Source organism: Nannospalax galili, unplaced genomic scaffold, assembly GCF_000622305.1.
Source record: "Nannospalax galili isolate Female #2095 unplaced genomic scaffold, S.galili_v1.0 scaffold685, whole genome shotgun sequence".
NCBI lineage: Eukaryota > Metazoa > Chordata > Mammalia > Rodentia > Spalacidae > Nannospalax > Nannospalax galili.
The window spans coordinates 3,543,061-3,559,920 of record NW_008353482.1 but is presented as its reverse complement, the minus strand read 5'-3'; the positions used below and the strand labels follow the sequence as shown (position 1 = coordinate 3,559,920).

Genomic DNA, 16,860 nt, shown 5'->3' with positions numbered 1-16,860 from the left:
GGTGGTGGTGGTGGTGGTGGTGGTGACGCAGCAGCAGGTGGACCTCTCTCATGGTAATGTCTTTGCAGGCTTTGAGTAGCAGGACCCTTCAGTCTACATGTTAGCTCTCTTGTATAGGCCCACATAGTTGGTATTTCTCTGCCCTCTATAACGACTGCTGCTGCAGCTCCAGGCAGGCCCTAGTATTAGAATTCCTCAGCCCATGGCAGAGACCAGTGATAGAGCTCATGGGTCTGGGGTGTTAGAGACCTTTGGCTATAAAGACTTGGCAGGTACCTGGAACACTTTCACCTCCGGGGACATGCAGTTCATCTGTGTCCCTTCATTGCCCTTCAACCTAAGCTTTCTGCCCTCTCTCTGCTCCCTGAGCCCTCCTATTCCTGCTGTGGCTGCTCTTGGCCGCTCTGGAGCTGCCTCTTGCTAACTTGGCTGCTGTCATAGCCTCTGCCATCAGGAGGTGGCTGTTGCTGCCAGCTCCACTGCTCTAGCAACTGTCTAGCAGCTCTGCATCCATTGCCGCTGTCACTGTGGCTAGCCACTCTGGTTCTTTTGTGGTTTGCCCTGCTAGTGGCTCAGGTTTGCCTCTTCATCTGTGAAGCAGGTAGCTGTTCCACTGCTTCCACAGTTCAGTGTGCAGGCTGTTCAGTTCTGCTTCTCCCCCTCACTGATCCCGTGACTGGGTGTGCTGGGGTCCCACCATCCCTGCAGATTGCAACTCCATGGCCTCTACTGTCACTGGCGCTTTGCTGTGTCTGAGGATTCCTTCTTTGCATTTTCAGCTCGGCTTAGTCTCCTTAAAGTAGGCAGTAAGAGAAACCCTTATTGGACCTAATGTTGAAATAATAGGAGATGGGGGTGGGGGACAGCAAAGGAGAGTATCCTCAAGCTCCTCACTAAGTGAGCTGAGCAGCTTGATTATACAGTTAGAGAAGGATCTGTGCCCCAATCATAGCAAAGTTCTCACATGGATAAAGCTTTATCTGAGCCAATCATAACATTGTCCCTTTCACATCAGCCACTACAATCCCTCTTCCAGGCCACCAGAAAAAGTGCCCCTCCTCTGGCCTGAATAGAAATGGTTTCAGGGTCCTCTACAGTTCACCAAAGATTGTAGTCACAAAGAGTTGGGTATTAGTTGTCTGAAACAGTCCTGGCTGGGGCTGCACCTTCAGAAGTCAGAGCAAGAAGCTGTGAAGTCCATGGAATTTCAAGGGGTTTAGTTCAGTATGGCCAGAGCTGGCATAAGGGGGGTCTGACTGTCTGTTGGAGGGTCTTTTGCCCAGAGAAGCCAGGGCAGCAAGGGGGACTCCAATAGCTAATAATTAGAATCAATTGGTCAGTCCAGGGTTCTTTTCTATTTATGGGAAAATAAGCACCAGAGAGAATGCTTATAGTATACACTTAGTCTATTGTTGACAGTAATGGGTGCTTACCACCTGCCCAGTGCCCCAGGGAGAGCTTGTCCCCTCATCTGTCTCAGTAACTCTGAAATTCGGATTAGCCACCCTCAGTCTTGTTGCTTTTGAAGGACGCGGCCATCCATTTGTTCTGGATTTTCCTTGTTAAATACATTTACTCACATTACTGTTTCATGATTTCTGTGGTCAGCCAGGGGTTGACAGAGATTTCCTTGAATGCTAAATTCTTCTCCCAGGATGATATAAGTATTCACTACATTCCAGGGTTATAAAATGGCTGATTCAAACAGTTTTTACCCACTCAAAATCATTGTTGCATTGTGCAGACTAATTTCTGGAACAATGGAATATTGTTCAGCTTTTAGAAAGGAAGGTGGATTCTGATACCTTCTACATCATTGATCAACTTTAAGGAAACATTGCTCTGAGGGAAAGAAACCAGTTATGATAAGAGATGAAAACACCTGAGTGATTTTCCTTGGGGTGGGTGATGACTGCACAGCAGTAGGACTCACCCAGCTCAATAGAATTGCACACTTGAGATGGTTAGGATAGTAAGCTACATGCTCTATGTATTTTCTCACAGGTTAAAAAGGATTATAAAAATGGCAGTTTTAGGTATATTTTATGGTAGTTTTAAGAAATCAGCAAACATGTAACGGTATCTGTCTCCTGCACCCTCCCCACCACCTTCTCTGCATCTCCTGTGTTCCTGGTGCTCCTCTCTCTCAAGGATGCTCTTTCCAGCCTCTGCATGGCGGTTTCCTTGGTCCTTTTAGGAATTATTTTTGAGCTTCATTTTGCAAGTGTGGAGGTCAGTTCATTTGCACACCACTGTGATATGATCCTGTGTTTTCTTTTGTTTTGTTCTGTTCTGTTTCGTTCTGTTTTGTTTTGTTTTGTTTTGTTTTTTGTTTTGTTTTGTTTTGTTTTGTTTTGTGAGACAGAGTCTCCCTGTAGCCCTAGCCAGCCTGGAACTCACCATGTAGTCCAGACTGGCCTCTGTCTCACAGAGATCTTCCTGTCTCTGCCTCCCAAGAGCTTGGATAAAAGTCAGACACTCCCACACCCAGCCTGTTGTGATTTCTTCTATGAAAAATTAGTCCTGACACTTTCTGTGTTACCACTCTCACAGAATCCTCTAACAATGTAGTTATTGGGGCTGGAGAGAGGCTCAGTGGTTAAGAGCACTTGCTGCTCTTCCATAGGACCCAGGTTTGATTCCCAGCACCCACATGACAGCCACCAATCATCCATAATTCCAGTTCCAGGGTATCTAATGCCCTCTTCTGGCTTTTGTGGGCTTTGCATGATGTGGGTATACTTCCATACATGCATGTAATATACTTATATACATAAAATAAAAGTAACTAAATAAAATAATGTATTAATGAAATTTCTGAAATAATTGCTAACATTACAAAGTTGGAATATTTACTAAATAGAGTATCTTATTTCATTTTGACCCTCTATACACATTTAAAAAATATTTTATTATTTTTAAAATATTTTATTTATTATTTTCATTTCTTTATGGGTATGGGTGTATTGCGTGCATGTATGTGAGTGTACCCGTGTTGTGCAGTGCCACAGAGGTCAGAAGACTGCTTCAGATTCCCCTAGAACTGGAGTTGAGGACGGTTCGTAGCCACCATGTGGGTGCTGGGAATCGAACCTGAGTCCTCTTCAAGAGCAGTCAGTGCTCTTAACAGCTGAGCCATCTCTCCAGCCGCTATTGTTATTATTTTTTTTAACAGAGCATAGGGTAGGGGTTTATTTACAGAAGAGTGGGCACCCCACATTTACGGCTGCACTGTAAAGTCTACACTCTATGCACATTTATAAGGAAAATAAATTTTGCTGTATTAAGGGTGATGTATTTCTTTTATTTAAATTTTTTAACTTAATAAACACATGATTAGAAGAAGCATTTCATTACAGCTTTAACATACTCAGTAACAATTTCCAGAGCAAGGATACATCTCTTTCAAAAGTGGCTGTAAATTTTTAGGTTCACAGTTGAATTAATACAGTTATACAATACTGAACTCAGTATAAATCCTGTAAGACATAAAATTGAATGAATTTTTACCCTTTAAAGAAGATCCCCATTTCATTTTAAAATATGCTCTTTCCTACTTTTTTTTTTTTTTCTAGTCTTTTTGAGACAGAGTCTCCCTGTAGCCCCAGCTGTCCTGGAACTCACTATGTAGACCAGGCTGGGTCTTTCCTACATTTTTAATGGTACTAACACTTAGGTGTTTGCACATGTGGATCTTTAATCTCTACGTATCTGATTATTACTAGTCACATTAGGTTACACTCGGATCCTTGGCAGCTGAGTATGGATATAAAGTCATCAGGCAGATTTCAATGGTCATGTGTATCACCTCTACTAATTAACATTGAGTAAAAATTTTTTGACAACCTGCTCAGAAAATTTTATTAAAATAGTTACTCCTTACCAAATATATATAATTTTTGTGTAGTGTCTTGCCTGAATGCGTGTATGTATGTTAGTATGTGCAGTGTGGGAAGAGACCAGAAGAGGGCCTAGAATCCCCTGGAATTGAGTCACAGACAGCTATAAGCTGCCAATGCCTTGTTCCTAGTAGAGGTAAATTGGGAACAGCTGAGATGTGCAGTTAATATGTTATGAAATAAATAAATAGAAGCATGTGCAAGTATTGCTGTATCATGCAGCCTTTAAAAGACTGGGGACTGAGATGGCTCAGTGGTTAAGAGTACTGGTTGCTCTTGCAGAGGACCTGGATTGAATTTCCAGCACCCAGATGGCAGCTAACACCCCCCCCCAACTGTGGCCCCAGGGGATCCCCCCCCCCCCCCCCCCGCCCCTACCTCAGTGTACATTGCATGATATGGTGCACTTACATACATGCAGGCAATACACCCACAAACACAAAACAAAAATAATAAATAAAAAAGTTAAAGACTGACCAGTATTAAAGTAGTCACACTAAGGGGTGAATGTTCAAAACAGATTGATGGAAAAAGTAATTTCTTTTGTTTTCTTGTTTGCTAATTTGGTTGGTTGGTTGAATGGTTGGGGTCTTTTTTTTTATTTTTACAAAAACTTTATTGAGAATTTCATACATGCATATAAGGTGTTTTGATCAAATCCATGCCCACGTCCTCCCCTCCAACATTCCCCCCTCTGAAGAGGTAACCCTAAAATCTTTTAAGGATTAGATACAAGCTCCCAAATACTTTTGACATTTTTGGCCTTTGGAACAGAGTATGTTGCTAACAGGACCAAGGACATTTTTACTTTTAGCCAAGAAACTGGCTACGTTTCTTTGGGGTCCTTTTACCCTGACTGCCTAGCCAATTCCTACCTCCTATTCTTATCACGCCATCCCTGAAGGGGTTACCCAAATTGCCAATAGGGAATAGGGACACAGACCGCTCTGGCTTCTTCCATGCTGAACAGGGACGCATGGTGAGGCGATTAGAGTACCCCTTCAGTGGGTCTATCTAAAAGACTCCCAAATTGCATAACTCTTGTCTCTAAAGGGAGAAGAAAGCCCTTGAATCATGAATAGGAGGTGTGAAGGGGAAGTAAAGACAAGAGTAATTAGCATTACAAGTTCTAGACAGGGAACTAGAAAAAAGTCAGAACAGGGCAGTTTTGAAATGTTTGTATCAGAGTCCATTGGAGTTTCTTGACAAGGGCTTCCAAAAGCATCCCTCTATTGGGTTCTTCCTCATTTTTCTTTTGTCTTCCAAGGCTGGACTAGTTGGCTGGGAAGAGTGGCTGGATACTCAGGTGAGGGTCCACTGACCCTACTTGGCACTCCTTTAATGAATGAGCACAACTGTCAACAAACCCAATTGTGACTATGTTTAGTGATCAGGCTTAGCTGAAGTTGTGATGATGGTAGTTATTTCATGCAGAGCTACATATGAGAGAGAACATAATGTCGTTTATTTTTCTGAGTCTGTGTTACTTCACTTAGTATAACAGTTTCTAGATCCATCCATTTACCTGTAAATTTCATTATTTCATCTTTCTTTACTGCTGAGTAAAACTCCATCGTATATATGAACCACATTTTCATTATCCACTCATCAATTGAGGGACACTTAGGTTGTTTCCATCTCTTAGCTATTATGAAAAGAGCAGTAACAAACATGGTTGTACAAGTGTCTCTACAATAGGATGAGTCCTTTGGGTACATGCCAAGGAGTGGAATAACCGCGTCATATGGTAGGTTCATTTTTAGTGTTTTAAGAGTTCTCCACACTGTTTTCCATAGAGGCTGCATGAGTTTGCAATCCCACCAGCAGTGAATGAGCATTCCCCTTTCTCCACATCCTCACCAGCATTTGGTATCATTTGTTTTCTTGATCCTAGCCAGTCTGATTGGGGTAAGGTGATACCTTAGGGTGGTTTTAATTTGCATTTCCCTAATTACTAATGATGTTGAACACTTTTTGAGATGTTTCTTAACCATCTTTATTTCTTCCTTTGAGAACTCTCTGTTTAGATCTTTAGCTCATCTTTTCATTGGGTCATTTGGTTTCTCGATTCTTTGTCTTTTGAGTTCTTTATATATTCTGGATGTTAAACCTCTGTCAGATGTGTCACTGGTGAAGATTTTGTTCCCATTCTGTGGGTTTTCTCTTCACTTTTTTGATTGTTTCTTTTGCTATACAGAAGCTTTTTAGTTTAATGAAGTCCCACTTGTTGACTGCTAAACTTAATTCCTGAGCAACTTCTACCTGATTTAGAAAACCCTATCCTACACCTATATCTTGTAAGTTACTGACAATATTTTTCTTCTAATAGTTTCAAGGTTTCCAGTTTCACATTGAGGTCTTTGATCCATTTGGAGTTGACTTTTGTGCAAAGCAAAAGATAAGGCTCTATTTTCATTCTTGTTCAGGTGGAGATCCAGTTTTGCCAGCACCATTTGAACATGCTGTCTTTCCTCCATTGTGTGTTCTTGGCACCTTTGTCAAATCTCAGGTGGCTGAAATTGTGTGTGCTCAGGTTTGAATTTTCAATGATGTTCCATTTATCTATGTGTCTGGTTTCTTTTTCTTTTTTTTGGCCAGTACCATGCTGTTTTTACGAGTATGGTTCTGTAGTATACGTGATCTGATATAGTAATCTCCCCAGCATTGCTGTTTGTGCTCAGGGTTGCTTTGACTATCCACGGTCTTTTGTGCCTCCATATGAATCTAAGGATGCATTTTTCTAATTTTGTGAAGTATGTCATGGGATTTTGATTGGCATTGCATTGAATCTATCTGAATTTAAGGATGCATTTTTCTAATTATGTGAAGTATGTCACAGGGATTTTTGATTGGGATTGCATTGATTTTGTATATTGCTTTTGGTAGGATGGTAATTTTAACAATATTAATTCTTCCAAATCCATGAACATGGGAGGTCCTTCCATCTCCTGGTGTCTTCTTCAATCTCTTTCTTTAATGATTTAAATTTTTCATTGTAGAGATCTTTGATGTCTTTCATCAGATTTATTCCAAGATATTTTAAATTTTTGCAGCAATTGTGGGTGGGAGCATTTCCCTGTATTCTCGGAGCATTTCCCTGTATTCTTTCTCCAATTGCTTGTTATTGGTATATAAAAAAGGCTACTGATTTTTTGTAGATTGATTTTTATAACCTGCCACTATACTGGAAGTGTTGATCAGTTCTAGGACTTTTCTGGTGGAACTTTTGTGTTCTCTTAGGTATAATATCATATCATCTACAAAAAGTGATAGTTTGACCTCTTCGTTTCCAATTAGTACTCCTTTTAACTTCCTTCACCTGTCTTATTTCTCTAGCAAGAGTTTTAAGCACTATGTTGAAAAGGAGTGGAGATAGTGGACATTCTTGTCTGGTTCCTGATTTTAATGGGAATGGTTCCAGTTTTTCTCTATTTAGAATGATATTGGCTGTGGGTTTGTTGTATATAGCTTTAATTATGTTGAGATGTATTCTCTCCAGTCCAGTTCCCTCTAGGGCTTTGAACATAAATGCATGCTGAATTTTGTCAAAAGCCTTTTCTGCATCTATTGAGATGACAATGTGGTTTGTGTCTTTGAGTCCATTTTTATGATTAATGACACTTCTATTTATATGATTAATGACATTTATTGACTTGCATATATTGAACCATTCCTGCATCTCATACTTGATTATGGTGAATGAGATTGACTTGCATATATTGTACCATCCCTGCATCTCTGGGATAAAGCCTACTTCTGACAGTGAATGGTAATACCAGCTTCTTCCTGAGTTTAAATCAGCTAAACATTGTTTAGATATTAACAGAAAAATTAAGTTTTTGTCATTCTCAAACCTTATTAGTGGGAATGAAAAATAATACCATGGGGGTGGGCTGGGTAATGTCTAGCTAAATTAGATCTATATTTTTTCTTGATCCAGCAATCTCACTTCTAAGAGCACATTTCCAAAGCTATACTGACAAATATACAAAAGGATGCATGAATAGTGAACGGGGTTGTTCATTACAATACTGTAGTAAATACCCAAAGAGTGAAAAATCAAATGTTCAATCAGTAGAGACCTGACTGAATCCTGGCATATCTGTGCAGTGAACATCAGATTAAAGGGAAGGAGGGCTATTTGTTTTTACTGTACTCCTATCAAATGGTTTCACTATTTCATGTGCCCAAAAAAAGTAGGCACTGAAAGCCTGTGTGCTTTGCCTCATTTTGCTTCTACTGAAAAAAAAAAAAAACAATGGGAGGTTGCAATATAAAATTTAAGGAATAAATGTTTACTTTGCATTCAAAAGAGAACAGAGAGGAGACTGGATGGGGCTAGGTTTAGTTGGCGTTCCTTCTATATTTATTTTGTTAGGACTTGATTTTGGAATCATGTTCTGTAATTAAAAGCCCCATTTTTAGAAGCAACCTCTAAACAATAAAAATGAAAGAGAAAGTGAGGGTTTACAATGCTGTAATTTTGACTATTCCTGATAGAAGGTACTCTAAGGCTGAAAAGAAATGTCTGTCTTAAATCATTTCCTTAGTTATGTATTGGTGGTCATGTTGGTATGTGATTCAGAGGCTGCTTGTGGGTATTGTAGAATTAAATGCAACACAAAATTGTATTGGAAACAAAGGATTTTGGCATGGTTGAAAGGAGCTGTAGACATAGAATCAATGGGGTTAAAACCTGTAGTTTGGAATTTGATTTAGAAATATCAATAGGAGCTCAGGGCATGCCTAGCAACAGAAAAGTTGAAAACAATGACCATCCAAAGAGCACAGGTCATCTCTAGCACAGAACTATGCCATCTACATACCATTATCAATGAAAGAAGCCTGGGTTCCTAGATAGGCACTCACACAGATTCCAGACCTGAGACAGGAAATGTGTGAAATGGTCTGGGAGCCCCCAAAGAACCAGGAAAATAATCAAAGTTTAATAGACTTGTGTGCGAGGACCCAGGGGTCAATGTGAATGAGCTCAATCTGTCTAATGACTCTAGTGATTGAAATGTGTCAACTGTGCTTATGTCATTGGTTTCTTATGATACTTTACATACATGTGAGTTCATGTGTACCCAACCATGAGCATAGATACATATCACACATAGACATACACAGAGGCATGCATGTACCTATACACACAGAGACACAGACGTAAACACAGACACAAACACACACACAGAGATACCCCCCATCCCCCATACACCCCAAACCAAAACATCTTATTAACCTTGCAGAGTGCTTGTAAACCAGCTATAAGCATCACAACAAACACCAGTTAAAGATTATATAACTTATTATATCAAGAGGGAATCAGTAAAATTTTACAAGCAGTTCAAGGGGAAATTTAAACATTGAAGACATGTAGGCTTGTGATTCTGAAATACACTTAATGTTATATATGAAGGTTGCCAGTAGCCATGGGGTGATAATTAGTTATATTCCACTGACAAAATTGGTTTACATTTGCATTGCCAAGAGCCGTTTGCACTAGTATCAGTTTTCGACAACTGGGAACAGTTTAAGATAGTGTAATGACAATGAAAAGTAAAATAGCCCAGAAGGGCACACTAGAAAAGATTGAAAGTTAACACATTTTACCTGTTTCACAGTCTTCAGTGAGCTTTCCTGATAATCCCGCTGCTTTTGATCATACTTGCCTGTGATTATTCTTGATCCCAAAAGGTGTTTTGTAAAACTCAGCCTGGGTATTCACTCTATAGGGCGAATGAATTAGTTTCAATAAATTTTAAGGAAAAATGAATGATAGTGGAAACCCATAGATCAAGAATTAAGATTCTCCCAGCATTTGAAAGTCAGAGAGAAGAAAGGATTTTGAGTTCAAGGCTGGACTAGGGTACATAGTCAGACCCTGTCTAGAGAAGACTAAAAAGGAAAAGAGGAGGGGAGGGAAAGGGAGGAGAGGCTAAAGTTCATAACTAGTTATACTGTATCGATCTCTATTATATCCTGTGTGACTTGGTTCGAAGTGTGGAAAATATAGACAACTGTGGAGATGCATTTTCTAGTACTTGATATTAATGAGTTTAATTTTAATACCACTTGGATATATTTACAAAAGTGGCTCGTTATAATACTTTATAAATACATGCAGAAACTTTAAGGATGAGATTACATGATTTCTTTCTTTCTGTGTAACATATTCCATATAGGGAAGGCAGCGTGTGTTGCCTAAGTACTAAGATTGGGAGGTGGGTGCCTGGGGCCCTGGATTACTCTTCTCTTTTACATATGAAGTTTCCCATAATAAAAACTGTAAGAAATAAACTTAAAGCCCTTCTCATCAATACATTTTTCGCCTTGCTTTTCTTTCATAATTTATGGCTTGTTTTGTAGAGAGTATAGAATGCGTAATATTTTCAAGTTTAGCTTCTGAAATATGAGATCATAAGTTCCAAAGAAAATCATGGTACGTGCTTTGGCTTTTCATGGTCTTCACTTTTTCTTATTTAGGGTAATGTGAATTTGACATGTTGAGAAACAATCACATTTTCCTTTAAAAAATACAAATACTATTCATGTAATTATTTCATCAACCTAAAGTGTTTTTAAAGCCAAGTCATTTTCCCTTCAAGCCATGCCAAGTGAATAATCAATTTTTTGTTTGGTTTGTTTCCAGATAACCTTTTTCATGTTGCTCTCTGCGGTGTGTGTGATGCTGAACTTGGCTGGCTCCATCCTCTCCTGCCAGAACGCTCAGCTAGTCAACTCCCTAGAAGGCTGTCAGTTGGTAAGTAATGAAATGCAAACTTTCTATAAAGGTCAGAGGCTTTGATTTTTAGGGGAGCTTTTGAAGAGGTGATTATATTACATTCTTTAGTTCTTATAGAAACGTGCCATCATCATGAGCTTTCTAGTCATTTAAGGAATTTCAGTTAATGTTGATTCACGTCTGTAAACTCTCCCAATTAAAACTTGTTTCTACAAATTATTGTAGTATTTTTCTTTTTTATTTTATTCTTTTTTGTTTTGTTTTGTCTTATTTGAAGCAGTCTTACCTGTATAGCCATAGCCGGCCTGGAACTCAAGATAATAAACCAGGGTGGTCTTAAATTTTTAGCAATCCTCCTGCCTCTGCTTCCAATGTTCTGTGATTACAGGCATGCTCCACATCTGATTTACTAAATTTAGTGTGCATGTGCGTGTGCATGTGCATGTGTGTAAAACGAATGTTACACCTAGGAAAACTGTAGACAGTATGCTGGATACCTTTCAGAAAGTCAGTTTAGTGGTGGGTTGGGTGTAAGTCTCACCTCAAGATAAGTCAGCTCTTGATCTTACAATATCCTCAGCTCACTGGGACAGAAATCAAAGTGCTCATGGCAGAATTCAAGTATGGGAGGTCCTCCTGGGAGGACCATGGTTCCCAGGTACAGGGGCATTAGTGTGGCTTCTTTGTCTTTGAGACAGCGATGGGGCTCCTTTTCGGAGTCATGTTGCTCCCCGGCTACCTGACTGTTTCCTCTGCCTGTTGGTGATCATTGTGAGAAGTCAGGAGGGAAAAATACCAGAGCTTTTCTGTAACATGACTATACTGCTTTTCCTTGTGGCCATGTTGTTTGAGTTCAAGGGGACAGCTATGGGGAAGTTTGCTGTCTTCCACAGTCTTATCTCCAAATCCTGCAGGACCAGTGAATATTGGCCGTCTCAGTGCTGAAGAACCTACTGAGTTACGAAAACTAATCATTGGAGTTTAATCTTATTTTGCCGTAACTGTGTCCTGGAGATCATGGAGCAGATTTCATCACTGTGACATGCATAGCAGCATCTTCTGCAGGTGCAGTCCTCCCCAGGAGTATAAAGAACTGGCACAGCTTGAACTCAATCGTTATCAGCAAGAGTGACTTGCAGTCCCATCTCTGTGACTTGATCACCTTCTTTGTTCCTAAATACTTTATGCTATGGATATAGTGTGATCTGCTCTTTACAAGGACTCAGACATCTTTATCTGGGGCTCTTATTTTCCTATGCAAAGCCTTGTGGGAGATAGAGTGATTGAATTAAGATAAAGTGGTAGTGCCTAGCAGCCCAGTTTAAAAGGAAAGCTCACACATACTATCTTGTCTTTAAGGGCTGTTCTCTCCAACTCTTCATGCTGTTCTCAGACAAACTATGTTTCCCAGCATCACCTACTTCATGAAAGAACATCACATGCATACAGACAGGCCCACACTCGTGCTGTCTCCCATGGGTCTCTCTGGCTAGATGATGATAGGGAAGCATTAGCATCTGTCTCACATAGAGTGTGATCAGGAATGTCTCTGTCTGGACTCACACAGACCAGCTATCTCAATGTTTCAGACCAGTGCTTTCCTTTGTTTAGGGGCCATACAGGTGGTAGGAAGAGCTCTGGGTTTGGAGTCATGGCATCATGATCTACTGTTAATATTAATGGGATATCACTCAAGTGCCCCTCTCACCCAGATTTATTTCCCTTTCCTATTATATGTGGCAATTACCTGCTCCAAGTCTCCTGTGGTGTTAAATGAGATAACGTCTATAAAAATGTGAAAAATACACTCTCACCTACTATAGAAATAGAAAAAAATCACAACTTACACTCACAGTTTTATCAGTCAGTTTACAGTGTCTTTCCAATCTTTCCTGTGCATACCAAATGTCTGTATGTATAGATTGTGTATAGATATGGATATGTGTATTTGTATGTGTGTATATATATATATATATATTAGTCATTTTTCTGTTGCCATGAGAGAAACACTGACTGAAGCAACTCATAGAAGGAAGAGTTTATTTGAGCTTACAGTTCTAGGGGAATTACAGTCCATCTTGGCAGGAGGCATGGTGGCAGAGGTGGCTAGAGGAGGAGCAGAAGCCAAACTCTACATCTTCAAGCAAACGCAGGAAGCAAGAGTGTGACTGGAGATTTGGCAAGGCTTAAGAACTCTCTAAGCCTGCCCCCAGTGACATGCTTCCTCCAGGACAGCCACACCTTCTAAGAATGCCCAAAACAGCGCCACCAACTGGGGATAATATGTCCAGATACTTGGAACCTATGGGGGATGTATTCATTCAAACCACCACAATATATATGTATAGATTTGTCTATATGTATAAATGTGCATATATAGCTGTCTATATATATAGATATGTATACATGTACATATATATATGGATATGTCTATCTGTATAGATTGTCTATAAGTACAGATATATGTGTATGTATAGATTGTCTAAATGTACATCTGTCTATATGTGTTGATTTTCTATAAGTATATATTATTTTAGATGTATAGATATGTCTATATGAATATATATGTATTGTCTAAGTAAATGTATATATCTTTATGTATAGAAATGTCTATGTATATAGATATGTCTATGTGTATACATATTTCTCTCTATATAGATATTTCTATGTATATAAATATGTCTATATGTGTAGCTATATCTGTGTATATATATATCTACATGTGGTATATTCACATGTGCTTTCCTTCTGTGTTGCTTTGTGATTTGATTTTTAATTGGTAATGAATGTTGTTCCATGTTTTAAAATATTTTTCTGTAGTTAACTGAATTCTTTAGGATTCAAGGGGTCATTCCTTAGCACAAAGTTGGAACTGTGATGGTTAAAACTGTCAACTTCACAAGATCTCCAAGAGTCACCTTGGAGACAAGTTTATGTGCATGTCTGTGAGGAATTATTCCAGAATATGTTAATTGATATGGAAAAACCGACCTGAAATATGGGTGACATAACTCCATAGGCTGGGGTGCCTAACTACATTGCAAGGAGAAAGTGAGCTATGCACCAGCGTGCACCTCTCTCTGCCTCCTGATGGCAGGTGCAATGTGACCAGCAGCCTCTGGCTTCTGTCACCACATCTTCCCAGCTGTGATGGATTATACCCTCAGACGGTGAGCCAAAATAAACCCCTCCTCCATTAAGTTGCTTCTCATCAGGTATTTTGTCACAACAATGAGAATATTAACACTATAGTAGCTATTAGGAAGGATTACGTGGGGATTCAGGAAGTGCAGGATGGATGGCCAAAAGAATGCTCATGGGTATGGATTCATGTACACATGGACAGTTATCCCCAGTTATCTATGTCTAGACTTTTATTTCTGCCCCAGTTTTGTGCCTGTTTATTCATATTTTAGAAAGGTGCCACATTCATTACCTCCTGCTTATAATAAAGTTTTATAACTAGTAAGAAATCCCTATTCCCATACCTATCCTGGGCATCCAATCTACTTCTGAAACATGTTCTTGCCCATTCTGAAATGTTGATTCTTCAAGATGACACTTTGGGGGAGTCAATAATTTTGAAAAACGGATTTGAGATTTTAACTGGAATCTATTGAATATGCAGGTAGCTGTGAGAATTGAAGTTTGATGATGCCTTGTCTGTCTTCCCACTCAAGAACAGTGTGTGTTTTGTTTCATTTAAATTTGTTCAACTAATTCACTCCAGTTTTTAGTTTTCTTTAGAATATTTAGTACATATCCATGTGGATGTGTGTGTTTATATCTCTTCTCTATGCATAATTTAAAATCATCTTGTTTTCTCTGCCTAGAAAGGATGCATAAATAAAAGTAAATTTCTTATTCCAAACCTCTAGGACACACCCACATTTCCAGAAGTATCAGCTAATAGTTTCTTATTGGCTCTCTAGCCATTGTTTCATGCTTGTTTTGTGTGTTTATGGCAGTCTGCACACAGCCACATTGCTTTTGCCAGACAACCATGTAGCTTGCTAACATTTCACACAAATTCATGGAAAGATTTTTGTTGTTAAATAGAAATCAGTGGAATGTTCCACTGGATGGATGTGTGGTAATTTAATCACCATCCCTTCATGACAGGTTCTAGACTTTTGTGCAAATAAAGATGACAGAGAATATTTTTAATCAGAAATTAAAACCATCAGAGACGCCCTCTCCATCAAACACAACTGCTATTGTAAACAGTCTCAAAAATCAGATATCCATTAATTTAAAAATAGGTACTTCCTGTTTTCTTTCTTCCTTTTGTCTTTTTAATTCTTTGTGAACTTCATACAATATATTTTGATCATATTTAGACCCTCTCTCTGCACCATCTTAATACATCCTGCCCAATTTCATGTTATATATATTAAAACCTATTATGTCAAATTCGTGCCCCCAAGTGCCCTTCAATATGGGTCCATCTACTGGAGCCTTGTTAATCTATCCAGTGTCATACCCTAAAGTAAACAACTTTTCCTCTCCCAGCAGTAGCTGGTTGCCAATAGTTCCTCAGCTAGGGCTTCTTATCCACTTCCCCACTTCTGTGCTGGGACTTTTTTGGCTTGTGTTTATGTGGGTCTTGTTCATGCTGTCACCATTAATGTGAGTGCATGTGAGCAACTGCCCAATTGTCTGGAAAACTATTCAGAATGCAAGATTCTGATTTAAAGATGCTGCCAGTCATTTTGCCTGGTTTCCTTTGTTTTGTACATGACAATAAATAAAAAATCCAATAAAAACTCCGATGAGAAAAAAAAAAAAGATAGCCGGGTGTGGTGGTGCACACCTTTAATCCCAGCACTGGGGAAGCAGAGGCAGGTGGATCTCTGTGAGTTCAAAGCCAGCCTCTTCTACATAGTGAGTTCCAGGACAGCTGGGGCTACAGGGGGGACCCTGTCTCAAAAAGACAAAAAACAAAAAACAAAACAACAACAAAAAAAGATGACCCTGATGCCTGCTGCTAGGGAGCTGGCCTCGGTGCTGAAGGCATAGTTGCGCACAGCACAGGGACCTGAAAGTAGATGGGGGAAGAAAAACTGAGTAGTGTGAAAGTCGGTGCCTGTGCATGCCCTCTAAATTTATGAAGTTAGTCAGGTTTGGAGGAGCATGCCTGGAATCCCAGCACTACAAGGCATAGATAGAAGAATCACAATTTATCCTGGGCCACATACTGAGAACTTATCAAAAGACCAAGGGTAGACCACTTGCCTAGTATGCACAAAGCCCTAGGCTGAATACCTATAACACACACAAAATTGAATGAATGAATGAATGAATGAATAAAATTTTTGTATTGTTCCTATATTGGTCTTCAAAAACAAGGCACCCTGTGACATTTTGACCAACAGTATGTGACTATACCTGGTCACCCAATCCCATTTAGAAGCTTGTGTGTGTTATCAGAAATGTTATTGTCCTTTGTAAATCTGGCAAGAAAAATAAGATCTCATTATATAATTTTCATTTCTTTAATGAAAAGTAAAGTTTACATTTGTTGGTTATTTAAATTTTATGTTAATTGCCAATGTATATATGTTGTCTATTTCTCTGTTGTGTTGCCATTTTTATAATTAATATGTAAATGTACTTACTGTGCTAAGGAATATTAAAGACATCATTATATGTGTTGGAATTGTTCCCCCCCAGAAGTTTGTTGCTCATCGTTTGATGTTTGCAACAGTGTTCTTTCTGTGGGGAGACCTTATGTAGTGTTCACTTCTTATTCATCTACATTGTTCCCATCCTTTATAGTTTCTAGATTATGTAGTTTACCTAGGAAAGATTTCCCACTTTAAGTTTAGAAACAATTTTCCCACTTCTCCAAATTTTAGATTTTCTTAAAATGGAACTTCAGTGGATCTGGGGTTTTGTTATATTGTAAATATTATACTTTTATCATCTTAAATAATACACAGGTGGACAATCTGTATTTTTTTAAGTTTGGTACTAAGTATTCAAAATACTTTGTTTCCACATTTACCCTTCCATCCCCCCGCCTCGCCTTTCTATACTCCTAGTTTGGGCCCTGCGCCATTCCTAGTCTTGGGGCCTCAGACACCTGGGGAACCAACACTGCTTCCTGACCCTTCTCACCCAGAGCAACTCAGTCCCTTTCTTGGGCTCCAGGAGCACCACTTCTGGTCCTGGCCCTGCCCTCACCTCGCTCTGCTTCCCTGGGCCTGCACCACC

At 39.3% G+C, this 16,860-nt stretch overlaps 1 protein-coding gene across 1 annotated transcript in view; it reads left to right on the top strand.

The window, feature by feature from the left end:
* The window catches only part of Fam189a1 (family with sequence similarity 189 member A1), a 530,618-nt gene that overhangs the window by 377,374 nt on the left and 136,384 nt on the right, over nt 1-16,860 (top strand). The window contains exon 3 of the mRNA XM_008850622.1: nt 10,552-10,662. Within this exon, the coding sequence (XP_008848844.1) occupies nt 10,552-10,662 (111 nt within the window). The remainder of the gene's footprint in view (nt 1-10,551; nt 10,663-16,860) is intronic.